The sequence below is a fragment of the Equus quagga genome, chromosome 12 (genome assembly GCF_021613505.1).
Source record: "Equus quagga isolate Etosha38 chromosome 12, UCLA_HA_Equagga_1.0, whole genome shotgun sequence".
NCBI classification, from domain to species: domain Eukaryota; kingdom Metazoa; phylum Chordata; class Mammalia; order Perissodactyla; family Equidae; genus Equus; species Equus quagga.
The window spans coordinates 21,722,763-21,749,521 of NC_060278.1; the positions used below are offsets into that span (position 1 = coordinate 21,722,763).

At 40.4% G+C, this 26,759-nt stretch overlaps 1 protein-coding gene across 5 annotated transcripts in view; it reads left to right on the forward strand.

The window, feature by feature from the left end:
- USP6NL (USP6 N-terminal like) overlaps nucleotides 1-19,376 on the forward strand; it is a 256,580-nt gene extending 237,204 nt beyond the window's left edge. For all 5 annotated transcript variants that reach the window (XM_046678691.1, XM_046678690.1, XM_046678694.1 and 2 more), the window contains one exon: nucleotides 16,004-19,376. In XM_046678691.1, coding sequence (XP_046534647.1) covers nucleotides 16,004-17,418 — 1,415 coding nt within the window. In that variant the 3' untranslated portion in view covers nucleotides 17,419-19,376. The remainder of the gene's footprint in view (nucleotides 1-16,003) is intronic.
- Nucleotides 19,377-26,759: the final 7,383 nt, after the last annotated feature.

The following is a 26,759-nucleotide window of genomic DNA, read 5'->3' on the forward strand; positions in this document are numbered from 1 at the left end:
TAAGGCTGAATAACATGCCATTGTGTGTATAAACCACATTTTGCTTATTCATTCATCTGTAGATAGACACTTGAGATGTTTCCATCTTTTAGCTGTTGTTAAATAATGCTGCTATGAACATGAGTGTACAAATCTCTCTTCAAGACCTCACTTTTAATTCTTTTGGGGATATACCCAGAAATGGAATTGCTGCGTCATGCCGTCATTCTAGTTTTAACTTTTTGAGGAACTGCTGTACTCTTTTCCACAGCAGCTGCACCCTTTTACATTTCCACAAACAGTGTGCAAGCAAGTGTACAATTGCTCCACATCCTTGCCAACACTTGTTATTTTCTGTTTTTCTTTTTTTATAGTAACCATCCTGATCAGTGTGAGGAAATTTCTCATTGTAGTTGTTTTGTTTTGTTTTTGCTGAGAAAGGTTTGCCCTGAGCTAACATCTGTTGCCAGTCTTCCTCTTTTTGTATGTGAGCTGCTGTGACAGCATGGCTACTGACAGAGGAGTGGTGTAGGTCTGCGCCTGGGAACTGAACCCAGACTGCTGAAGTGGAGCACATCAAACTTAACCACTTAATAATGCAGCTGGCCCTTATTGTAGTTTTGATTTGCATGTGCTTAATGATTAGTAGCATTGACCATTTTTCATGTGCTTATTGGCCATCTGTATATCTTCTTTGAAGAAATGTATGTTCAAGCCCTTTGCCCATTTTTGAGTTGGGTTGTCTTTTTGTTGTTGAGTTTTAGGCGTTCTCTCTATATTCTAAATATTAATCCCTTATCAGATATATGATTTGTAAATATTTTCTTCCATTCTGTGGGTTGCCTTTTTTGCTCATTGATACTATCTTTTGATGGACAAAATTTTAAAATTTTCATTAAGCCCAATTTGTTTTTTCTTTTGTTGCCTGTGCCTTTGGTGTCATATCCAAGAAATCATTGCCAACATCATAAAGCTCTTGCCTTATGTTTTCTTCTAAGAGTTTTATAGTTTTGTGACTTACATTTAGATCTTTCACCTATTTTGAGTTAATTTTTGTTTATGGTGTTAGGTAAGGGTCCAACTTCATTCTTTTTCACGTGGATAACCATTTTTTCCCAGCATCATTTGTTGAAAAGACACTTTTTTCCCCATTGAATGGTCTTGGTACCCTTGTCAAATAGCATTTGACCATATATGTGAGGATATTCTTCTGGGCTCTCTATTCTATTGCGTTGGTCTTAAAGTGGATGTCTTCATGCCAGTACCACACTGTTTTGATTACTGTAGCTTTGTAGTAAGTTTCGAAATCAGTAAATGTGAGTCCTGGAGCTTTTCAAGATTGTTTTAGTTATTCGGGGTCCCTTCAGATTCCATGTGAGTTTTAAGATGGGTTTTTCTATTTCTGCAAAAAATGTTATTGGAGTTTTGATAGTGATTGCTTTAATTCTGTGACCTATAGGTCACTTTGAGTAGTATTGATATCTTAACAGTATTGTCTTCCAATTCATGAACATGAGATGTGTTTCCATTTACTTATGTCTTCTCTAATTTCTTTCAGCAGCGTTTTGTAGTTTTCATTGAACAAATCTTTCACCTCTTTGGTTAATTTCTAAGTATTTTATTCTCTTTGATGCTATTGTAAATGGAATTATTTGTAATTTCCTTTTCTGATTGCTCATTGTTCCTGTATAGACATACAACTGACTTTTGTGGGTTAATGTTGTATCCTAATGGCTAATCATAATGCCGTTATCAAACCTAACAAAATTAACAATATAATTCCCAAATGTTATATAATACCAATTCCATATTAAAAATTTTCCAGTTGTACCCAAAATTGCCTTAGACTGTTTTTCTCACCCAGAATTTAACCAAAGACTACACTGCCACACTTTGTATTTGTTTGATATGCTGCTTGTCTCTTAATGTGCAGCAGCCTCTTCCTTTTCCTCACTTCCTACCCCTGCCTCTTACTTTTCTCTCTTTTCAGTGACACTTTGTGGAAGTGATCAGTCATATTGTCTTGTGGAATTTCCCACATTCTGGAGTAGTCTAACTTTTCTTTTTTGGAGTCGTTTAACCCATTCCCCCAGCCTCTGTATTTTCTATAAGCTAGAAGTTAGAGGTAGAGGTTTAATTAGATTCAGGTTAAACAGGAGGCACGTAGTGACGAGTCTTATTACTATTAGTGACACTGAGTTTGATCCCTGGTAAAAGGTGATGATAACCAGATCTCTTTATTTTAAAAGTAAGATTTTTTTTTAATTATGAAAACTTTTCAGTTAACAAATGATCTGTGGCATAATGTTTTGACATTGTAGAGATATCCGGTTTCCTTTAACCTTTCCCCTGATGGTTTTAGCTTCCATTGATAGTCCTTGCCTAAACACATCTTTCATTTTCTAATTTTATTACTACTTTAACATTTATCAGCAGATTTTCTTCTGTAACAAAGAGTTTTCCCTTGTTGATCAACAGGGGCTTCTTGGTTACCTTAAAATGTATTTCCTACTGAAAAGGCAGAATAGATGCTGAATTGTTTTCTCTTTACCAATTTTCACAATTAGGAGCTGATGTTCTTGATTATCTCCAGTGACAGCAAATGAGCTTTTGTTTTGTCTTTCTCACTGTGAATCCATGGAATTTGATATATTCTGAAGGTTTCCATCAGATACAATTATTGTTGTTTTAGTGCTCACATTGTTCTTGGTTTGGCCAGTGGCATCTCCGTTAAACTGATTCCTGTGTCCTTTTGACCTAACGCTTCAAAGTAGTCTTGGAATACTTCCTTGCTTTTATGTGCAGCAAGACATCTCTTCTTATCCTAAAAATCCCCTGTTCCTCAGTTTTATTACACAAATAACACACAAATACATCGTCATGAGCACTCTAGATAATCTTTGAACTGTGTTGAGTGAAGTATGAAGATTTCCCATTACTTCACGTCCTCCCGTTCTCTCCTTCAGAGGTAACTACTGTCAGCAGTTTGGGGCATATTCTTCTAGTCCTTTTCCTTTGCTTTTACATATAAACTTTTGTGTAAACATGTATATTTACATAAATGTGCAGAGCTTTTTTATAGATGTCTTTTATCAACAAATGTTTTCTTCTATTCCTAATTTACTGACACTGTCTTATGTCATTTTTGTGTTTTTAGTCTTCATTTATTTTAAGTATATCAAGCCTTTCCTTTATGTTGCTAATCTGATTTCTGGCCATTTCTGTTCTGTCTTATATTGTTTCTGTTTTATTGATTAATTCTATAATTCCCTTTTTTTCTGCCATTGCTAGTAATAAACATGTATAAAGCAGTTACAAAGTTTTAGCTCTCCATCTCTTAATGTGAGAAACAATGAAGACCTCAGTTTAAATAAACGTTCTTTTGGTTGACAAGTGGAGTATTAAACTGACTCAAATAGTTTCTTGCATACCCCATTGGCTGGCGATCTTGAGAGAGAAATATCCCCTTGTCCTCCTCAGCTGTCTTCTAGTCAGAGGAAGCCATTTGGCAGAGGCTTGTCAATTAGGGAAGTCATTCTGGTTAGAAAATCTATGTGGATCCACTATCACTGCCAATTTGACCCAATATAGTTTATGACCTATAAAGAAGAATGCAGAGAAAAATTTTCTTAGAAAATTGAGAACCTTTTTTTTTTTTTTGAGGAAGATTAGCCCTGAGCTAACTGCTGCCAATCCTTCCCTTTTCGCTGAGGAAGACTGGCCCTGGGCTAACATCTGTACCCATCTTCCTCTACTTTACATGTGGGACACCTACCACAGCATGGTGTGCCAAGCGGTGCCATGTCTGCCCCTGGGATCCGAACCACCGAACCTCGGGCCATCAAAGCGGAACCTGCGGAACGTGCGCACTTAACTGCTGTGCCACCGGACTAGCCCCAAGAGAACCATTTTAATATCTACCTTTATTTTAGGTATCGGAAAATATGAAACTCAAGGAACCTTTTTAAGAAAGAAAGCATTTTGTTGCTTTGAGCTTTGATAGCTGTCCTCTTTTGTCCTAGAGAAATTCGGAATTTTTATTGTGTTTCTCTCTGAAAAATCTTTCCTATCTTCAGTATTGCGTTTTCTCCTTTGCATGTTTTCTGTAATGACGTCAGACTTTTTGACTGCAGCATAGGAAGGCAGTGTTCGTTTGTGCTTGTCCGCAGCAGTGCTGTTGGGGCGTTGCATTGCAGTTCTTTCAGGCCCGCTTCCAGAGACTGCTCTGTCTTAGTCTTTCTCCACCTCTACCTCTCTAACCATTCCTTCTGTTTTTCCTTCACTGGTTCCTTTTCTTTAGCTCATGTTTCCAATAACCCGTCTAATTGTGTCCTTTACCTTTTTATTCTGCACACTGTCCTTGGGCAATTTCATCATTTCCTGCAGTTACAGGAATCATCTCAAAGACTTCCAACTCTGTACCTCCATCCCAGATCTCTGTCCTGGGAACTTCTGAGTTCCAGACCTCTCTAGCTGATACCTTACATGGGCATCTTCACCTGCCTACCATTCAGATCCCTCAGACTTCATGTCTCACTCCCCACCCCCCCTCCAAACGTTTTCCCATTTCTCCTGTCCATTTCCTATCATGGTAGGAGGTTGAACTTTCACTCATCCTCCTAGTCATCCAACATCTCCTTCTCTTTGCTGCCCCTGCTTGCTAGCACGCCATTTAGTTACAATCTATTTGGTCACCAAGTTCTGTGTTTCCTTTGATTCTTATTATCTCTCTGGCATTTCCTTCCTCTCCAACCTCACTGTCAGGACTGCATCATCTACACTGGAAGCCCTGACTCCAGTGCTCGTGTCCTCGCCGCAGAGTGATCTTGTGGAATGGCCACCCCTTCAGGGGCGCTTCAGTGCTTATGGGAGAAAATCCACACTCCTTGGTTTGATTCACAGTACTCTCCCAGTCTGCTTGTTTTCTTACTTCGTCCATCCCACCTCCCCAGCCACTGTTATCATAGTAATAATAGGAGCAAACCTTTGAGTCTTATATGATAGACTCCTTGCTAAATGCTTTCTTTACATACACATATTGCTTAATTTTTTTCAGTAGCCTTTTGGAGTAAGATATTAATTGATACAAATTTTTTTCCTTTTTAAATATCCAGAAGGACAATTTTTGGTGCACAGGATTATTTAGGTTTTTAAAGTTAATATTTGGTTTATTAAAGTTACAAATCCAGAAACCTAATTCTTCTTTAAGTTCTTTAATTCAGCTTACAAAAGTTAGTAGACTGTTTTTAAATGTGGCAAATTTTTACATTCTCTTTTAAGGGCCTTTAGTTAGTGTTTGGTTCCATTTACAAACGTAAACGCCTACAAACATTTTTAATTGCATTTATAAATTTAATATATCCAATTTCCTTTAAATGTCTCAATTTTTTGGTTTAAAAACAAAACCATCCCTTGGGGCTGGCCCCGTGGCTGAGTGGTTAAGTTCGCGCACTCCACTGCAGGCGGCCCAGTGTTTCGTTGGTTCGAATCCTGGGCGCGGACATGGCACCACTCATCAAACCACGCTGAGGCAGCGTCCCACATGCCACAACTAGAAGGACCCACAACAAAGAATATACAATTATGTACTGGGGGGCTTTGGGGAGAAAAAGGAAAAAATAAAATCTTTAAAAAAAAAAAAAAAAACCAAAACCATCCCTAGTTCTAAAATAACTCAAACGTAAGAATGTGTGGAACCTTAAGTCTCTTAAATGTTCCAATACTGTTTATTATAAGTTTCAAATCACAAGTTCAAGTCAATGACTCGTTTACATATTTTTAATTGGCATGAAAAGGCCAACTTGGCCAAATTCTCTTAGATGTAAATACGTAAAATACTAAATATGAACAAATTCCTTAATGCTGAAAACAGAATGAATGACACGTGTTTAATTCTCCTAGATTTTTCCATACTTAGTTCTTCTAGATCTTTAGGAATTAAAATACGTATTTTTAAATAAATTTGGGGGGGCTCCTTTCTTAGTCAGTTGAAATATGAGCTAGGACTTCAGTTGAGTTCTTGTCTGTGACCCAACTCTCAGGCTGAACCACTCTTTGTTCTTGCCAGTTGGATGCCCATCAGGTGGCTTAGTCACACAGTCCAGATGTCATAGATTCCAGCTGCATGCTACCTATTTGTCCTTCTCCTTTAGGAAGTCTGCATCTTCGCACCCAGGAGAACCGGATTTTGCATTTCTTTGGTCTTTTACCTTTACCTTTTACCTTTACAGATCTCTGAACATGATGGAATCCTATATTCTTTTCATTTGTTTCTTACCTGGAAGTGCCATAATTCTTACATTAAACAGCATTTGTTCATTTTGAATAGCTTTCCTGGTCATTCTGCCATCAGTAGTATTGTTAGTAACTTATAGATGAGGAAACTTAGTCTGCAAGGTTAAGTATTTGCCCAGGGTCATGCAGCTGGTGAGTGACTGGCCTGACAGTTGAAGCCAGGCCTGATTCCCAAGCCAGTGCCATACATTATACTAAACTGGCTGTGCTGCTTATGGTTCACGATGCTAAGTGTCCTGCTCTCACGTTTCTTTGCCTTTGGACATGCTTCTCCTCTAAGAATGTCCCAGAGAATTCTCCAGATGTCTCTTCCTCACTCATTCTGCTTAGTTTTCACCACTTGGCTTAAGCATCGCCTCCTTCCTGAACCTTTCTCAGCCAGTCCCAACCTCCCAAACCCACGGAACTTGGTCGCTGGTGTTTTGCGCCAGAGCTGTCCCCCTGCCTCCCTCCGTCCTCACCAAGGCAGTGCTCCACTACTCGTGTTGGTTTGACGTCTGCATTAGACAGGGAGTTGCTGGGGGTCAGTGACCGTGTCTTTGTTATCACCAGCACCCAGGACAGTGCCTGGCATACAGGAGGCATTCAGTCAATATTTTTTAATGAACAAATGAAGGTGTAATATGTTTTTTAGATAGTGAAACCCTACTGTCTATAGAAGGTTAGTACGAGGTGATTTTTTGAGATGATGGAACCGTTTTGTATCCTGACTGCATACACACACACACACACGTCAGTTTTATTGTATATTAATTTTAAAAAACCCTCTGTCCCACTTTTTGAGAGTATGAGGGTTTTCACTTTTGTCTGTTCATATAGTAGAAACTGATGTTTCTCTCACATATTCAACATTTTTTATGTATGCATATGTGAATTGAAACTAGGAAACACAAAGTGTAGACTTTAAAAATTATTTCACAAAGATCTATTGAATTTATGTGGCATTACATAGGTTTATAGTGATAAAGGTATTTAATTGTCTTCTTTCTGCTTCCCTTATCTTTCAAGTTTAATCTAGTAGGAAAAAAGTCAAGCCTGTGAATCTAACTACAATAATGTTTTGAATTTTTTTTTACTATTATAGTTATAATTTAGAAAGCAAACTATTTCTTTTGATCATCTTGTTGAAAGCTATAATAATGTTTGAATTGTGTATTCCTCTGCCTAATGGTACATTAAACAGAAATAAAACCATTTGACTTTTCAGATATAAAATTTGAAGTCAATAATTTTGTAACAATATTTTAAAACTCTATTGGACTTAATATTTGCTCTGGAGGGGAATAAGATGACCCTTTCCCAGCATAATTTTCCTGACAACAGCTGCCAGCATTTCTTACTGGAAACCGTTGGAACAGTCGAGCACATAGTTGTGTTGCTATAAAGTAGGATGCTGCTCACGCGAGGGCACTGAGGGCCCTTGCCTGTAGTTAGGTCTCTTATTGGTGATGCCTTCGGAGGCAATTCATCTGCAAGGCTTGTAGTTGAGCGTGGTGTCCACTGGGTGGTGACAGAGACCTGAGGAAGGTGAAAGATGGACAAGCCTGAGGGGACTTGAGGGAGTCTTTTTAAGAAAAAAAAAAGTTATTTAAGAAAAAACAACTGATAAACCTTTTTGCCTTTATTCTGACATATATTGAGTTATATTTCCTTTTCTGGGGAGAGTATTCTTATTGTTGGCACTGGTATACAAATATCGTTATGTGGTGGAACACTGGTGGTGTTTTCATAAAGGCATTCACTGTAATATCTGATAGGAATTGTGGTGCTTTCCTGCCCTCTGAGGAGTGGGGCAGTCATTCTTCATTTAAATTCCTGGGTATTCAGGCACAGGAGGGAAAAATAAAATGTTAGGTGTGGAGCTAGAATGGAGTGAGCAAAAGTAGTATGTCTATCGCAAAGAAGTCCAGAATAAAAGTATGGATAATAAATATTAATACTTATGCCTATTTATAGCCATCTGTTTTGACATCAGTTATGCTTGAATCTTTTAGTTACACTGAATTGCTTAGGGGTGAAAAAAGTTGGTTAAAACAAACAAGGCCAAGTCCAGCAGTGTTTGTGTGTGTATGTGTGTGTGTGTGTGGTAGTTCGAGTAGGCTAAGATGGATCTATGAAGAGATTGTGCAGAAAGCTTTAGTGCTTATTTGGATCTACTTCTGTGGGAAAAGGGCAGAGAACATTTATTAGCATATGAAAATATTACTGGTGGTGGCATTGTCCTTCTCACACGGTCTATACAGTATGTCTCCAGCTCACTGAAAGTTGAATAATTAATCTCCTAAAAAGAATTGGCTGTGTAACAAAGTCAAATTGATTTTTCTTCCTAATTTCATAATTTCAGAGGTCAGAGTGCCCGGACAGAGTCCTTGGGTTTTGGTACTACTGTCGGAGTTGAGAGGCCTCTGCCTTGCCCAGTTGTTATGAAGCATGGGAAAGTCCCCACTCAGACAGGAGAGTTACGGCGCCTGCAGGAAGGGAGACGCTCTGATCACAGGTTCCCTGCGGCCTTCTCCGTGTTCTGTCTTCCCGATCCTAGTGCCTTCTGTGCCTGCCTTCTCCTCTGGTCCTCTCTATTACTGCCCTACCCTGATCTTGCCTCCTCGCTGCTCCTCCTTTCCTTCTTTCTTCCCCTGCCTTCTTCTCTGATCCCTTCTTTCCACGTTTTCCCATTCCTCCTCCTCTTAAGAGACACAGCCCTCTCCCACAGACAAGGTTGCCCTGTGGTTCATTGGAGACCTTCCCTGAAATGCAGACAACATACGTACATTTGATCACTGTTGAATCACTGAGAATTTTATGCTAGTCAGAGGCACTTGGTCAGTTATGGGAATAACTTGTACATGACATAATCCCACAGTGTCATCAGTCAGCAAGTATTATGGAAGATATATGTTGAGGCCAGGATCGTGAGCTATGCATTAGTTTCACTTATTGGTCTTTAGTATGCTCCCTGGTCACAAGGCACTGGAGAAGGAGATATGACCGGACACTGTTTGAAATGAAGCAAATCGCAGCGCTGCAGTCTGGCCCTCGGACCTGTGAATATTCTTAACCCTCCCATGCAAGGCCTCCTATCCTAACTTGGGTTACTGTCTTAAAATTGGGAGGAATTAGGTTTTTTAAGCGTCTTAGGAGGCTCTTTCTGATAGCTCTGTCTACTGCCTTTTTCAAATTACTTCACCTCTTCTGTGCTTATTGGAAATTTTTATGGGGCAAAGAGGCTGTATCCTCCAAGTGTCTTTGTACATTTGAGGTAGCCGCCATGTACCTCACACAGAGTCCTAGTTCCTAACGAGAGGTTGCCTTTTAGGAATTAATTAGATATAGTGTCATTTTGTCTGCACTGGATTTTTTTTTCTTCTCCAAACCCTACTACATCTAGTTTCTTAGCTATGTAGATCTTGGGTATTTATAACCATTATGTTTCTGTACTGTTTATATGAACGGTACGTCATTACTCTAGTTCCTATTAATGGTATATGAATGAACGGACATTTTGTCAACATGTAACTTGTAATTCTGTTACTGTTTTAGATACTATAGGGAAAAATACAAAAGAAGTCGAAGTCACTTTAAGTAGATTATTGTCTACTAGGGGGAAAAGGAAATGTATTATGGGCTACTATGAAAGAACTTTAAGATGCTACTTTTTGGATATTTTAGAACAGTCACAGGATTTTTTCCCCAGTCTGGATTTTGGCCTCTTGCCCATTCGGTAAATGAAACATGTTAAAGTTTTCTTTTGATTCTAATATGATGTGTAAGTGCATAGAATATTAATGTCTCTTCCCTTAGAGAAATTTCTGTATTGACTTGAATGTAAAGTAGTGTCAAGTGTAAGGTGAATACTTTTCTTACCCTTTATATTGAAAAATTAAATCTCCCGCGTATGTATGACACATACCTTTCCATTTTGTTTCATGCATGATATTACCACCTCGGTCTCTCCATTACTTCCTTCTCAATTTTTTTTAATACTTCTACTGAGAAATACATGCCATATATCCATGATCCTGTATTTTACTTTGTGTCCTGTTAGTCTTTACCAGTGTGTGCCCTTATGTATCTAAAAGATTTCAGAATGAGAATTTACGGATGTTAGAATATAGGAACAGTATGTGATATGGCATTTTTTCCCCAAGATGTTCTAGTTTCTCTCTTAGGCCTCTTTCATCTCTGCTTTCTTCCTTCCACCGCCACTCTAAAACTTTTTAAAATCTTTTCCACCATGTTGGTTCCTTATTAAACCCCATTCTACTCTGTTTCAGCTAGTACTAATCTAGAATATTACTGAAATTCTGAGTACCACACTGACAAAGATGCCCTTTCATCTTTCTCATCGTCTATAAGCAGCTATAGCTGAATATCTTTGAGAAACACTATGGAAGCCAACCTCAAATTGACCATCCCTAGCATTACGTTGGTGACCACATGACGTAGAAAACATCATACGGGAATCTGCACAGTAATGGAGCTCTTGTTTCCCCTATGGATCTGTTACTGCCTGTGCCCACCTTGCACATTTATTGTGTTTTGGTATCTTTTTGATGTGGTTATATAAAATAAATGTTAATTACTATAGTTGGTTTTAATACATTGTTGATATTGAAAGTGTGCTAGGACCATAAAAGCAGATGATCATAATTAATGAAATATGTGACTTTTACTAACATAAAAGGGCAGTCCATAAAATTTGCTTTTAGTAAAGCAAATCAGTCTTAGGATTTAAGACGTAGACCTGAGGGTGGTGTCTTAGTTCGGGCTACTCTAACAAAAATACCACAGACCGAGTGACTTAAACAACAGAAATTTATTTTCTCACGGTTGTGGAGGCTGGAAAGTTCAAGGTCAAAGTGTTGGCAGGGTTGGTTTCTTCTCCCCTTGGCTTTAGATGGCCGTTTTTTTGTTCTGTCTTCACATGATCGTCCCTCTGTACCTGTCTGTGTCCTAATCACCCGTTATAAGGACATCAGTCATACTGGGTTAGAGGCCCACTCCAATGACCTCATTTAACCTCGTTACCTCTGTAAAAGCCTTATGCCCAAATACAGTCACATTCTGAGGTTGGGGGGTTAAGGCTTTAGTGTGAGTTCTGAGGGGACACAGTTCAGCCCATAACAATGAGTGGTTTTTAGGCACAGCTGAAGAAGAGGAAACACACACATTTGTTCTCTGGTGAATCATTTCTTACTCTAGTCCCCAGTCCCACTTCCCAGGACCCAGAGTGTGCAGCTCTTTGCTGAGGGCTGTCGTGGGCCAGGCACTGTCCAGTACTTCAGACGTATTAATCAAGTATCGGTCTTGCCTTCCCTTTTAAGTGTCACCTCTCTGTTGTATTTGGGAAGGTGTGATGGCAGAAAGAGATGGCTTGTCCCCATGTGGTCCAGAGCTCCCCATCTGACCACCACTCTTCCAACCGGGTGTTTCCCCATGTCCTGCCAGGGGCCACTCCTCACTCCACTATTGGCCACAACTTGGAGGAACCCATGGGCTGCAGTCCCTGTGGCACAATAAGGCTAGTCCTTTAGAAGCCTTTGCAGAGGAGGTAAAAACTGGGCAGATCACACCTCTCTTTGTGGCCCTATCTCCTCTCTGGAGAGAGGTTGAGGGTGGGACATTAATCCCATCATGAGGTTTCCACCCTCGTGACCTGATTACCTCCCACACCCTGTCTCCAGATACCATTACACTGGGGGTTACATTGGGGAATTTCAACAGTCCATAGCAGGCAGCTAACCTTGGAAAAACCTAATTTCAAGTGAATTTAGTTTTCACGAGTTGTAAATTGATGTAAATTGAAACATTGAAAACAGGATCTGAGCATGTGCAGTCTGGGCTAAGAGAAACATTTGAAGCTTTCTGCCCTGATGGATGGATGTTCTCGGAGTACATGTACAAGTTGCAACAGCGGTTCATTTTGAAATCTGTTCCCTTTTTTGGCTTAATACTGCTGTGGAGAATTTTTTAAACATTTAAAATTATTTCATATGAACTAAAATGTTGGTGGCGCTCTCTGCAGGCTGCCAAAAGCCACTGAGTGATGAGAAGGGCAGCAGCTTAAAGGGCTCGGCGTGAGAATGGCTACAACGAATTCCATTTTGTCTGTGTAACAGCACATCTTGCAGGCATGAATTAACCACTCTGGGTGCCGCTGTCTTCCTTTTCTTTTTAATGGTTATGTTTTTATCAGGTTCCTACTCACCAACCTGAAAAGGGTGTTTTGATTATTGGCTGATATTACTATCTGATGGAATATCAACCAGCCATTGAATTAGCCGTTCAGATTACTGTGTTGTGCCCTTAGAAAACTGTCAGAGTGGGGACTAAAAGAAAATTCATAAATTCAGTTTTTCTATTAAATAGATCTATGTCCTCTTGAGAATTTGTGTTTGTTGGGGTTTTTTGCCTGCAGGGAAGAAGGAATTCATGTATTTTTCTAGGATTAATGGTTAGCTATTTGTGGAGCTGATAAAAACTTTTTGGGGATACTGGATAAATTTTAATTTTATCTTTATTGTTAGGTTTTTTGATAGGCTGAATGACTACTTGTGAATATTCTTGACTCAGGCAGCATTTGAGTCAACTTTCTCACCTCAATTCCAGATACTTCATATGAGACTAGTCAGAAGCTGAACTGGAATGCTTCAGATTATTTCCCATACGACATTCATAAACAAAGAAAACTTTTCTCAATGACAAGCATTTTAAAGTTTGGATTATCACTTAAAATAATTTGTCCACATATCATAAAATATCTTCCTTATAAAAAAGTATAGGAACAGTGTTGGTTATGCCAACCATTACTGAATAGTATCTGTCTGTTGCCATCTTTAAACTAGAAGTCATTACTCTGCTCAACCCTCACAGTTCATATCTAACCCACGAGCAAGTGTGTGGACCCTACCGTAACATGTATCCAAGAAGGAACCGCTTCTCATTACTTCCACTGTAGTACAGTGTAGGAGTGAAGGTTGACGGCTGGCATCAGCTCTGGGTTTGAATTCTGCATCTTCTGCGTACGAGCTGTGAGCCCTTGGGCAAGTTCATCTCCACCTCAGTTTTTTCATGTATAAAATGAGAATAATAATAGTGACCCTTGTTACATGCACTGTAGGTACAGCTTTTGAGCTGCGGCTGACAATGGTAAGTGCTTAATGATTATTAGCTATTACTGTTGTTATTATCATCATTAATTATCATACAATCTAAGTCCAACTCGCCGTTCAAAGTGAACTTTATAAGGTAGACATCAGATCATGTGACTTTCCTGCTGAGAAGCCTCCAGTAGTTTGCAGTTAACTCAGAGAAAACCCAGAGGCCTTACTGTATCCCGGCCCTGCGCGATGTGTCTCTTCTAGTCCTCTGACCTCGTCCCCAGCCGTTCTCTGCCGTCCCCCACTCTAGGCGCAGAGCGCTTTGTTCTTGCTGGAGCTCTTCCCTGCTCTGTCCTGCCCCACCCCAAATCATCTTCATTGCCTTATCCTGGCGCTGTATTCATATCTCTCTCCACAAGTAGTGCCATAAGGACAGGGATGTCACCTTCTTCTTGCGTCCTTGGATTGCCAGCACCTAGAGCAGTGCCTGGTACGGGTAGTTGCTTGATAGGTGTGTGTCTGTTGAATGGATGAAGGAATGGAACAAGTGGTCACTCCTAATGCTTTGTGTGCTTTCCAAAGTATAAAATGAAAAGCTTGCACAAAGATTGTCACAGTAAAGTTAGCTTCAGTTAGAACCATTGGAAGTTTCTGTGGAGTTTCGTGAACCTGGTGAAGGGAGAGAAAACCATGAACTGGGAGTGAAAATACTGGGTCCTGGTTCTCATTCCGTTTCTGCCACTAAAGATTGCCTGGCTTTCTGAGATTGCTTTCTCATCTGTAAACACGGGGAATGCTGGGTCTCTGCAAAGCAGGGCTCGGAGAGGCTGCTCAGTTGAAGAAGAGGAAAAAGGGGTGACTGGGAGGCACCCTGAGCCCCTCACTTTAACTAGAGCAATGTTGTTTGTATTTCCTTTATGTATTGCGGTTTCATGTGAAATTTGGTTGGAAAAAAGGAGTCTGCTTTTAGAAAGTTTAAAAACCACTGAATTAGAAGAGCACTAAGGTTACTTTTAGCTCAATAATTCTGATTCTGGTAGCTTAACTATTTAAAGGATGTTGTTTCTTCATCATTCTCTGCTCCTTCCCCTCCCAAAGAAAAGCTCATTGAATATTTTTACTCTATTTTTGCACTTGTTCATATTGTTTCCAGTGAATCTCTGTCAATAGTTCCTTTTATTTATTTTATTTTTTAAAGATTGGCACCTGAGCTAACATCTGTTGCCAATCTTTTTTTCCTTCTTCTTTCCCTCACAGCCCCCCAGTACATAGTTGTATATTCTAGTTGTGGGTCCTTCTAGTTGTGGCATGTGGGACACCACCTCAGCATGGCTTGATGAGTGGTGCCATGTCTGTGCGTGGGATCCGAACCAGCGAAACCCTGGGTCACCGAATCGGAGTCTGCTAACTTAACCACTCGGCCACGGGCTGGCCCCAGCAGTTGCTTTTAAATACAAATCAATAAATCCCAGAAAACTTTACCACTTTTTGAATTCTTCAATGTAAAAATCCTTTTTTAAAATGTCTTAAGAACAATTATGAAATGTGGATAAATAACAAAATTATCATCACCAAGACTGTGAGCGACATGAAAACAGAAGCCTGTCTGCCTGTTCACTGCGCACGTGCTCATTGCTTAGCACAGTGCCCCAAGCAGAGCTTACTCGGGAAAGATTTGTGAGATGAATGGGTGGGTGGATATTTGAAGAGAGCAACAGCTTACAAAGTGAGAATATATTATTTTGTAATAACAGGTGCAAAACATATATCTTAAACCATAGAATTTTTATAAGTGAAATTTGTTGTTTTTTCAAGATATTATTTGGGTATCCAAATTGTCAGAGATCATCTTAAACACTGTTTACTAAATTGCCGATTTATCGCACCCTCCTTTAATTCCTCATTGATTTTCTGATGTGGATTATTTAAAATATAAAACTCAAAGTATCCAAAATTATTTTCTCTTTCTTTTTTTATTCTTTTTCTCTTTTTTTGCATTTAAAGTTAGGATCCTTTTAGAATGTTAACTTTGAAATAGAGCCATACTATTTCTTTTTATCCTGAAGTTATACTGTGGCCTGTACTTAAGATAATAATAAACTATTTGGGGACAACTTTGAGACCACAGTTGGCCATCAATTGAATTTTAAATTTGGTAGACCTACTTGAAGTTGATAGGAAAAGCTTTACAGAGTTCTCAAAACCATTTCAGTTGAGGTAGGCTAATGTGAAAGTAATGTAATGGTAAGACACTGAATTACTGACCTGTAGGATTGTTTTAGGAATAGAAATGAGAATATCAGCCTTGGCTTCTTGAAAAAGTATGTAACAATATGTCTTAACAAAATATAAGAATCCTACGTTACACAGTTGTGTGAACTTTACTCATAAGGTTATAAGATGTTCCCAGCTTCATAGTGCCTAATAAGATTTTGTGTTTTAGTATGTTTTAATATCAGATTCTCTAAAAAATACTTTCCTAAGCCACTAAAATTGTGTGGTGTGTATGTAGGTCTATTCATGTGTATGAGTGCACATATGAAGAATATGCAGTTATTCCTAATGTCATTCTTAATATTTGGTACTATTTACTCATGTATTTGTGTTACTTATGCATGTATCTTTCCCTTTAGGTAAAGAAGATGAATTTCCAAAGAAACCTTTGGGACAACTTCCACCTGAATGTCAGTCTGCTGGCATTAGTCACCTGAGCAATGGACAAAGAAGTGTTGGCAAGTCAAGTCCTCATATGAGCAGCAGACAAGAAAGTGGCTCATCACCTCACAAAAAACAGGAGCATTCCCCTCACCATCAAAGCAGAATTGGTACGCCGGAAAGAGTAAGGCAGCTAAGACGGAAATCGGCGGACGAGGATAGCAAAAAGCTTAAAGAAGAGGCCAATTTTCAAAGAAAACTTCCATCAGGTCCACAAGACAATTCCAGGCAATATAATCATGCAGCTGCTAACCAAAATAGCAATGCCACTTCAAATATCAGGAAGGAATTTGTGCCCAAATGGAATAAACCGTCAGATATTTCAACTAGTGAAAAAACTGCCAAATACGCCGTTGAAGGCAAAGGTAGATCAGCACATCCCACGCTTACAGTCACCATCCCTAGTTCTGCTGATGCTCGGATGTCCAATGTAAGGCAAAAGATGAAGGTTTGGGATGCTGATGAAGGGAAACGTGGTTCTAATGCATCACAGTATGATAATGTACCTGAAAATGAAAATGGCACTTCTATCGAAGAGGCTCTGGAAAGGGCTTACTCTCAAAGTCCCAGGAATATTGTTTACTCTCACAGTCCAAGAAAGCACGCTGAGCCAAGTTCTAGTCCATCAAAAATACCAAACAAGTTTACTTTTAAAGTGCAGCCTCCAAGTTATGCAAAATATCCATCTCACCTAGATGGGGAAGACGGCGGGACCGTGCATCCGCCATCTTATAGTAATCCTCCTGTTTACCATGGAAATTCTCCCAAACACATCCCTACTGCTAACAGCAGCTTTGTGTCTCCACAACTTACCCCTGGGACCCAAATGAATCCTTCCAGGAGGCCTTATGGTTCTACTCTTTCGATCGATAGTTCTCCAGAAAAATCTTACAGCCGCCCAGCTCCCCTTGTACTACCTTCTAGTCGAATAGAAGTTCTCCCTGTTGATATTGGTGCTGGGGGATATTCGGGCAATTCAGGGTCACCAAAGAATGGAAAATTCATCATTCCTCCAGTGGATTATTTGCCAGATAACAGAAAACGATCAGAAGTGAGTTACGCATACAGACCTGAGATGCATGGACAGTCGTGGACTCGAGATCCTAACCGTAGCCACTTAAGCAATTTACCAAAATATTCTGCCTTTCAGCATGTCTCCTTTCAGGACCGTAACCTCCCAGCGGTTTCGGTCGATAGTCCAGTGCGGTATAGAACTTCACCAGCTTTAGAAGATGCCAGTTCCTCCGGGTATCAATATTCAGGGCCCTCGTCTCCAGCGTATCACTACAGAAATCGGGACGGGCTCTCTATTCAAGAATCAGTATTGCTGTGAGAATTCATCTGTACTTGCTAAAGACAAAAGAGTAGAAATCGTATGAAACCCATGTTGCTATGTTTATAATTGCCAAAGCAGTATTTTATACTATTGTAAACAACTCGCAGAGTTTTAATAAGACTATGCGGAAGTGTTTCCATCCCCACGTAGATGCTGCTTAAGATGAGCATTTAAATTGCGTCATCACTGAACCTGTTAAAAGGAATTTAACATGGAAACATAGCAATAGCATTTAGGGATGCACGCACAATAATTCATCACTCAGTTTCATTGATATCTTTCTCCAAAACCTGAACATTTTTACTCTATTAGCCCATTCCATTTTGAGTAATGTTACAAAGCACTGAAAAACTTTCTGTGTAGAATAGATATTTTCAAGGCTATATGTGGTGTATGTGTCTTTAACAGATATTATAGGCATCTGTGCATACACATTTGAACACAGAACTAAAGAAACATTTAAAAACTACTTTTAATCTAGATCCATGGAATAATTTATTATTCTTTTTCTTAACTTGTTTTTTAGTCGTTTTTTCCCTTATATTTTTAACCCAGGTCCTAAACTGACTTCAGAGTTTGCCCTAACTTAATTCAGCATCTCACAGAGTGCTCATCATTTTTGTTCAATTGCTGCCATTTTCTTTCAATCTGAAAATTAAAGACATTGGAGAGAAAGGCTAACCACTTAACGGTGCTTAAAATTTGGGGCAGTTAAAGTAAGCTGATGGCCACAGGTGCCGCGCTCTCCGTATCTGTGTACACGAAATCAGTTTTAATGCATTTGTGCTCTTTGTTCTGGCCTGACTTGTGCAAAGCTCAGAGCAGAATGTTCTTTGCCAGATGCAAAGGAAATGCTATAATACACTCTCCAGTGGATGCCAGCAGGAGAAGTTGCAAGTTACTGATCACCAAGCACTCACACGGGGCAGCAGAACAAACTCCTTTGAAATTCATTTGAAAGCAGAATTAACAATATGGTGACTTCTTACTTCTGCCCCTCAAATTCCTGCAGGGCCTCCCCACAAAGGGCCCCGGGTGGTCATTTACATGATCTTTTCCCGGCACTCTTTTCTTTCAAGAATGTAGTCGATGGATATTGCTGCACTTAGGCCATTAAATTATGAGTATGTAAAATTGTAGAGATGATCCTAATTATTAGGAGTCGGAAAAAAATTTAAGTGTGACTTTTACACTTTCAAAAGTCTTTTCTTTTTCAGTGAAAAACAATTCAGGTTTATGGTAAAAAATTAGCAATGTCTTTAAATATATTCTGTTACACTACAATTACTAAAACACTGACAAAGTTTTGGGCATTCCAACAAAGTCTGACTTTGTGTTTAATTGGAGAGCTTGTCTTCAACAGGACTTTGCTCACATTTGAATAGTAGAGTAGAAAACCTACCATGGATGGCTCTTCTTGTTGCAAGTTGCAGCTTGAAGCTTTCAAGGTACAGAAGTCTGTCTTTTAAAATGAGAGTAACATTTGTTTAGCTAGTGAATGTGACTATTTTTTATGTATATAATGAGTCTAATGTAATTGTAATCAACTCGGTAATGATGTTATTAAATGGCAAAGGAAATGCAGTGTCTGAGCGGCCAGGCGCTCCGCTGCAGCTCCAGCGAAGTCCTTCTCGCACCAGGCTCTTGATGCAGAGCGTGCAGGAGCTTGGAAATACATGTGTATAAAATGTAGCTGAGGAGAGTAATTCCAATTTTTAAACCATGATTCTGTGACTTGTAATAAACCAAGCTGTATAATTTAGTTTATGATAGCAGCATCTGGGCTGCTCCAAAATATATATATCAACAGTGGTAAATACTGTAGATTTATATATATATATATATATGCAAAATATATATATCACACACTATTTTCTTATGTCATCTATGACATTTTTTATCTGTATACTTTTTTTGATGTGATTATTTTTAACATGCTAAAAGTAATAATTATATTTTGCTTTGTGTCTTTTATGTGCTTTTTCATATGGCAGAAGTGCTGCATCTGTCGTGCTCCTAAAGCTAATTCTCTTCTAACGGGGTAGACCCTGCCCGTGTTGGCCTACGTGACTCGATCAGATCACAGTTCTGTGTTGTATGCTTTATTCATTTCCAGTAGGACTGTATTTAGAACATCACCTTTCCTTTATTTAATCTGCCATTACTAATAGCAATAAGGTATTATTGCCGGTCTTCCCCATTATAAAATGTAGTTCTCTGTTAGTTTTAAAGTGGGAAAATTTAATTTGAAGTGATTTTGCCACCATACACTCTTTCAAATTTATCTTTTAATAAAAGATAAAGAGTGACATAATGATAAAAGATGGAATGTACTGGTAAAGTGGGTAAACTATATTTATGGAAACATCTGTGGTGAGGATTTTCATGGCGTGGAGACTGATTTACTCTGTGGCTGCGTGTCCGTGGAGTAAATGGTTTGCCATTATTAAGTCTGTTCTTCGTAGCTGTTTTGCCTAAGACACTAAGCACTTTGGTATAGTTTTTATTTTTTTAATATTTAGTTTGAAAAGTTAAAGAAACTGGACCCAGAGTCTCAAAGGGTTTTGACTCTTTGATGCTTATGTTTCTTATAGGATTTAAAAAAAATAGACAGCTTTTTAAAGCTTGGAGACAGAGTGTATATATGTTTGTAAAATCAGGTATCAGAGTATTGTAGGGGAGGAAAAATGTTTTTTCCTTCTACCCTTCTAGGTTCTCCGGCCCTGTAAGTTGGATTGATGAAACACAGATTCACAGGAGACCAACAGAAGTTCATTAGCATGTGCATTGTGCATTCACATGGTACCCAGTGATGAGCCACTTGGAGGCAGGTAGACTTGGGGCCTACATAACTAACTTAGTAGGGAGAAGCGAGGAGAGAAAGACACTTGTGGAGAAGCAGGACTTTTTGGAAAAGAGAAGTGAGCCCTTGGGAGGGTAGATGGGAGACCTGATAGTTGTGACAGTGTCCGGGTGTGGGGCCAGAAGAGGAGATGAGAGCTAAACTGGGAGGGGATTTATGACAATTGAGGTCTGTCAGGAAGCTCTGCTTTTAGGCAGAGAAGGGATTTCAGAAACTCAAAAGCCTTCAGCTTGAAATTATTCTTAGGCCAGAGTGGCACATTTTGGGGTGGCATGTCCTAATGCCCTGCAGCATCGATGATCGAATGTTTCTGGAAAGAACAAAAAGAGCTCCAATCAATAGGGCATTTCTGGAGAAGAAGAGTAGATGTTTGCAGGATGCGATGTGATTGTTTTAACTTTTTTCGTTTTAGGAAGATTCTAATACGACATTTTATGTCCTACTCAGTGTAACTGTAAAATTGAGTTTCATATTTGAAGCCTTTCACATCTCTCCCTCGGGGCCCATTTCATGCCAACACAAGACAGTACCTAGTCAGTGCTTTGCTGAGATCTCTTTTCTTTTCATTTTCATGATTAGAGAAAAAAATTCCATGTCCACAAATAGGGATTTATTCACAGAGGACCTACAGTTTACTGTTCTGGAAATGTTCTCTCAGTTATCTTCTAGACTCACACCTTTATTTTAGTATGTGCTTGGTTGTGGGTTAACTTTATGGTTTTGCAGTCTGTTTTTTTGTTTTAATTGTCCTTTAATGGATTTTAAATGTCCATTTCTAATATAGATATTAATGCTTATTGACCAGGTGGTTTTAATAAGTCCAACTTTACTTTTACATTGACCCAAGGTATTGAGAATAGGAAGAAAGGATTCCATTTAACATATATTGATAAATTGTACTTTGAGAAGGATTTTCAGTTATGCATAAATCTAAGTGTAACTGCCACCATTTTATAAATAAGAACACTGAGAAATATAGGAACAAATTTGAGATTTCATAGGACGGATCATGACCTTTGCTGCTCTTTAGAATTATCTGGGGGACTTTTGAAAAATGTTTTCTTGGTTCCCCCCCTCAGCCACGTAAATCAGAATCTCTGGGGTGGAACCCGGGTAATTGTATTTTTTTTCCCCTTCAATCAGTTAAGCTCTTTTAAAAGTAAAATCCAGGGCCAGCCCAGTGGCGCAGCGGTTAAGTGCACACGTTCTGCTTCAGCGGCCCAGGGTTCACCGGTTTGAATCTTGGGCACAGACGTGGCACCACTTGGCACGCCATGCTGTGGCAGGCATCCTACATATAAAGTAGAGAAAGATGGGCATGGATGTTAGCTCAGGGCCAGTCTCCCTCAGCAAAACGAGGAGGATTGGCAGATGTTAGCTCAGGGCTAGTCTTCCTCAAAAAATAAATAAATAAATAAAATAAAAATAAAATCCCTCTAAAGTTGATTATCTTATATTCCTACTATGAGCCTCCTCAAAAATTCTTAATAGATCAGTTCCATTCTTTAGAAACTCTCATTTCAAGTAAGTTAGGAAAAATTCCACTGGAAAGATTCGCATTACCTGCCGTCTCTGTAAATTTGGATGGACTACTGACAGTTGTACAAAGTATAAGTGGCATAAAATGGAAGGTAGTGTGACCCTGTACTTTATCTCATTACTGCTTACAGTAGTTCTTCAAAATATGTAGAACCTTATTAAGAGTTCCATTTTCCTAGACAACTTCTGTCATTTTCCGTAAGTGACATGTTAACAAAAGGCCGAAGCTGTTTAAAAGCCTAAGTGCATCTTCCCCTCGTGAGGAGCTGAGAAAATGCTGCGTAGTCTGGTGGTTCACTTGACCATCAACATTTTAACTTGCTCCCACAGTGTCCTAGATGTCCTGGGGACTGTGCTAGGCTCCGCTGCAAGACAGGGGGCATGTTCTGTAATCCGTGTGTCAGTTCAATGTTGGAGATAGGCACAGTGATTCTTACAGGCACGCGAAGGCCACAGCTCGAGAGGGTCAGGGACGGCATGCGGGGAGCTGTCTCAGCCCAGCCCTAGAGGATTAGTAGAGCAGACGGACAAAGGGAGGGGAAGGGGCGCTTTCCAGAGAGGGCATGGCGTGAGCAGCTGCGGGGTCTGAGTGGGCAAGTCTACCGCTTTGATGTGTATGGTGTATGTGAGGTGGGGTTGGGGGTCCACACCACAGGAGACGAGGTCAGAGGTCAGGGAGGGCCTCCTGTGCCATTGAGCTGGAGGCTGCAGAGGCTCCGTGAGGGAACCAGCCTGGAGGAAGTTAGGAAGACTGCGGCAAGTGTTCTAAGAGCTGCTACAGAGCTTAAGGCCAGGGAAGAAGTTAGGAAGAAAAGGTGATTCACCTGAGAACTAATGACGAAGTAAAATTGGCAAGGCTTGATAATTGGTTGAATGTAATCATACAATAAGAAAAGCAGCTAACGTTACTGAATGCTTACTGTGTGTCTGGCATTGTGCTAAGCATTGTACCTGTATTAACTCATTCGATTCTCACAATGCAGTGTGTCCTACTATGATTCCCAGTTTATGGATGAGAAAACTAAGGCACAGACAGTTGCAGTAACATGCCCACACCTCAGAGGTGATAGAGCCACGACCTGGATCCAAGCGGGCTGGATCTAGAGCCTGTGCTTCCCTTCCCTCCCCAACTCTGACGATTTTAGGGAGGTAGAATTTACCTACCATAAAATGCACCCGTTTAAGTATGCACTTAAAGGACTTTTTAGTAAATTTACAAAGTTGTGCCACCATTACAACACCTTTTTAGAACATTTCCACCACCTCGAAAAGATCTCTTTTGCCGTTTACCATCAATTTCCATTCCCGCCCCCAGCCTCAGGCAACCACTAATCTACTTTCCACCTTTCTGATTTGCTTTCCTGGACATTTCATATAAATGGCATCAGATAATGTGTGTTCTTTGCATCTGGCTTCTTTCACACTTGGCGTCATGTTTCTGAGGTTCATCCATGACGTAGCCTGTATCCATGGTGACTTTCCTTTTTATCGCTGAGTAGTAGTCCATGGGATGGCTCTGCCACCTTTTGTTCATTCACACACCAGTTAAAGACGTTGGGCTGTTTCCCCATGCTGCTGTGACCATTGGGGTGCAAGTCTTTGTGTGGATGTGTTTTCTTTCCCCTTGGGTCTATATCTAGGAGTGCTATTGTGGGCTTTTATGCTTATAACTTTTTAAGAAACTGCCAAGGATCTGCACCTCATTCCCACCAGCAGTGTATGAGGGTTCTGACTTCTCCACATTTCGCGGACATTTGTTATTTTGTATTTTTTTATTATAGCCTTTCTAGTGGGTGTGAAGTGATATCGCATTGTGGCTTTGATTTGCATTTCTCTGATAGCTAATGATGTTGAGCATCTTTTCATATGCCTATGGGCCATTCATATATCTTCTTTAGCAAAATGTCTGTTCAGATCTTTTGCTCAGTTTTTAATTGGGTGGTTTTCTTATTTTTGAATAGTATGAGTTCTTAATGTATTCTGGATGCAAGTCCTTTGTAAGGCACATGATTTACAAATATTTTCTCTCAGTCTGTGACTTGTCTTTTCAGTTTCGTAATGGTGTCTTTTGAAGTACAAATGTTTTTAATTTTAATGAAATCCAATTTATGAGTGTTTTCTTTATGGATCATGCTTTTAGTATTATATCTCTGCCTAACCCAGGGTCACAAAGGATTTTCTCCTGTATTTTATTCTAGAAGTTTTATAGTTTTGACTCTTACATATGGGTCTATGAGCCATTTTGAATTAATTTTTGTATATCTTGTGAAGTAAGGATCTAAATTATGTGGATATCCAGTGGTCTCAGCACCATGTGTTAAAAAGATATGCTTTCCACAATTGAAATGCCTTGGTGCCTCTGTTAAAAATCATGGACCATATATATAAAGGTTTAAGTTTTCAATCAGGAAGTGTACCTCCTCCAACTTTGTTCTTTTTCAAATTGTTTTGGCTCTTTTGGGTCCTTTGCATTTCTATATAAATTTTAGGATCGGCTTGTCAGTTTCTGCAAAAAAAAAAAATCCTGCTGCGATTTTGATAGTGTTGTTTTGAATCTATGGATCCATTTGGGAGGAATTACCATTTTAACATTGTTGACTCTTCCAATCCATAAACAGAGAATGTCCGTTTATTTTGGTCTTTAATTTCTCTCAGCAAGTTTTGTAGTTTTAGTATATGTCTTGCACTTTTATGTTAAAATTATTCCTGAGTATTTTATTTTTCTTGCTCTTGTGAAGAGAATTCTTTTCTTCAGAGCCTGTGTGCTTAAACATCACGTTGTACTGTTGAGGGCAGAGGATGGGTCAAGGTCGATTTCTGCAATTCCCAGGTTGGGAGGGAGTGTGGATAGTGGGGCTACCATCTGATAAGAAGAAGTCAGGAGGAGGAGCAGGTTTAGGTTTAATGAGAAAATGACCTTTTGACAGGTCAAATATGAGGAATTAGGGGATTGACAGATGGTGCTGTCGGATAGGCAGCTGGCAATTCCAGAGAGATTTGGGACTTGCCAGCACATAGGAGGTAAAGCCACGGGAGAGTACTTGCCGAGGGAGAAGATGAGCAAGCTAAGGAGGGGGAGAGCCCAGGGGATCACTGACATTTCAGAGGTGCCAGAGGGAAAGGAGTGCATGAAGTAAGTACAGTCGTGGCCTAGTTCCGCCACATCTGGTTGAAGACTGAGCTTCAGATTCCGACTGACTCGAGTTTGAACTTTGCCTCAGTGGGCCAGCCACTGTTCTTGGTCCTGGTGGAATCGTGATGTAACAAGACAACAACCCCTGTCCTATGGAGCTTGTGCTCTGATCCACTTCCTCGTCTATAAAGTGAAGATTGTAGGATTTCTGTAGTATTCATGGGGTTGTGAGGATTAAATGAGTGAATTGGTGTAAAGTGTTCAGCACAGCGTCATCACACGGTGATCATTTGGAATGTTAGCCATGATCATGTCACCACAGTGCTAGGCTTTAGTGACCAAGAGGGTGTGGACCTTGACTTCCTGGAGCTGACAGTGTAGTGAGGAGCATGGAGATAAACAGTACAGTTACACAGGATGCACAAAAGGGAGAGCACGGAAGGCGACGCGAGGAGACGGTGCCCTGGCTGGCGGAGTGGGAGTTCCAGGAAGGAGGAGACGAGCAGCAGCGTCAAGTGCAGCAGGATGGGCCAGGGACATCCTGTAGGTTGCTGTCATCCGCTGTCGTTCCTAGAGCCACAGTCAGATGGCGGTGGTTGCAGGCACAAGTGGGAGGTGATGCGGCTCTCTCCAGAGGCTCAGACGAAAGGGATGGCCCTTACTGAATGGCAGCTGGAGGGTGGGGTGGGTGAGGGAGACGTGATTCAGACGTAGCATATGTGCGAAAGATGGGGGGTTAACTTCTCTTGTAAACAGGAATCAGCAATGAACTGCAGCCCCCAAAATGCTAAATCAGTCTTGAGTGAATTAATAAGCTCTGCCACAAATCCATGGTGTGACTTCGGGCAGGTCGCTGGGCCTCTCTGGGAACTGGGTTTTCTGATCTCTCAACTCTAGAGGTGGGAAGGGGACTTTGAAAAGGTTGTGCCCCAAACTCTTAAGGGGAGGCTGCCCTGACACGAGGCCTATTTGTCTGCCTTGTGCTAGCTACTGTGCCAAGTGCTTGGAGAACAAGGGTGGGCACAGGCCCAAGGGACCCTGGTCTCCTGGAGTGGGGAAGGCAGAAATTAATTATGCAGTTCCCGACACAAATGAATACCCGCATTGTGGCAAGGACCAGGAGTGAGGAGGATCCGGTGCAGTCAGCACCTGTAACAGTGACACACACGAAGATGAAGCTCACGAGAAAAGATGTGGCTTGAATTGGACGTGCAGGGGAAGGAGCCATGACCATGAGCAGAGGGAACCGGCTCATAGCTGCCCCCATGGGGGATGGGGGATGGGGCAGCTCTCACAGTACAGCCGGGAGCAAAGGCAGCAGAGTAGCAAGTACTGATACAAATGACTCAAGCTCTTACCCTGGAAACAATGTTGTTATCAACCGTTATCTGTACCCATGAATAACGCTGTCAGTGAGGCACCTCTGAAAAGGAAGGACAATGAGGGCCCTGGACATGTGCCCTCTGGAGGCCATCAAACCTGCACTGTAGTCTGAGTTCGCCACTTAGAGCAGTGTGACATTGGGCAAATCACATTCCCTTTCTGAGCCTCCCTTTCTCAGCTATGAAATGTGGACATTAGAGTTAGAAGGGGTAGTAGAGATGACCTAAGACAGTGGGTCTCAGCCGTGGCTGCAAATGAGAATCACTCGGGAAGCTGCCAAACCACTGATGCCCAGGCCATCCCCTGGCCAACGAAGTCAGCATCTCGGGCTGGGCCGGGAAGTGGGGGTGGTTTGGTTTTAAGTTAAACAGTATACAGTCCGACATTTCGTGACTCTATAATCCATCCCTTAGAACCTAA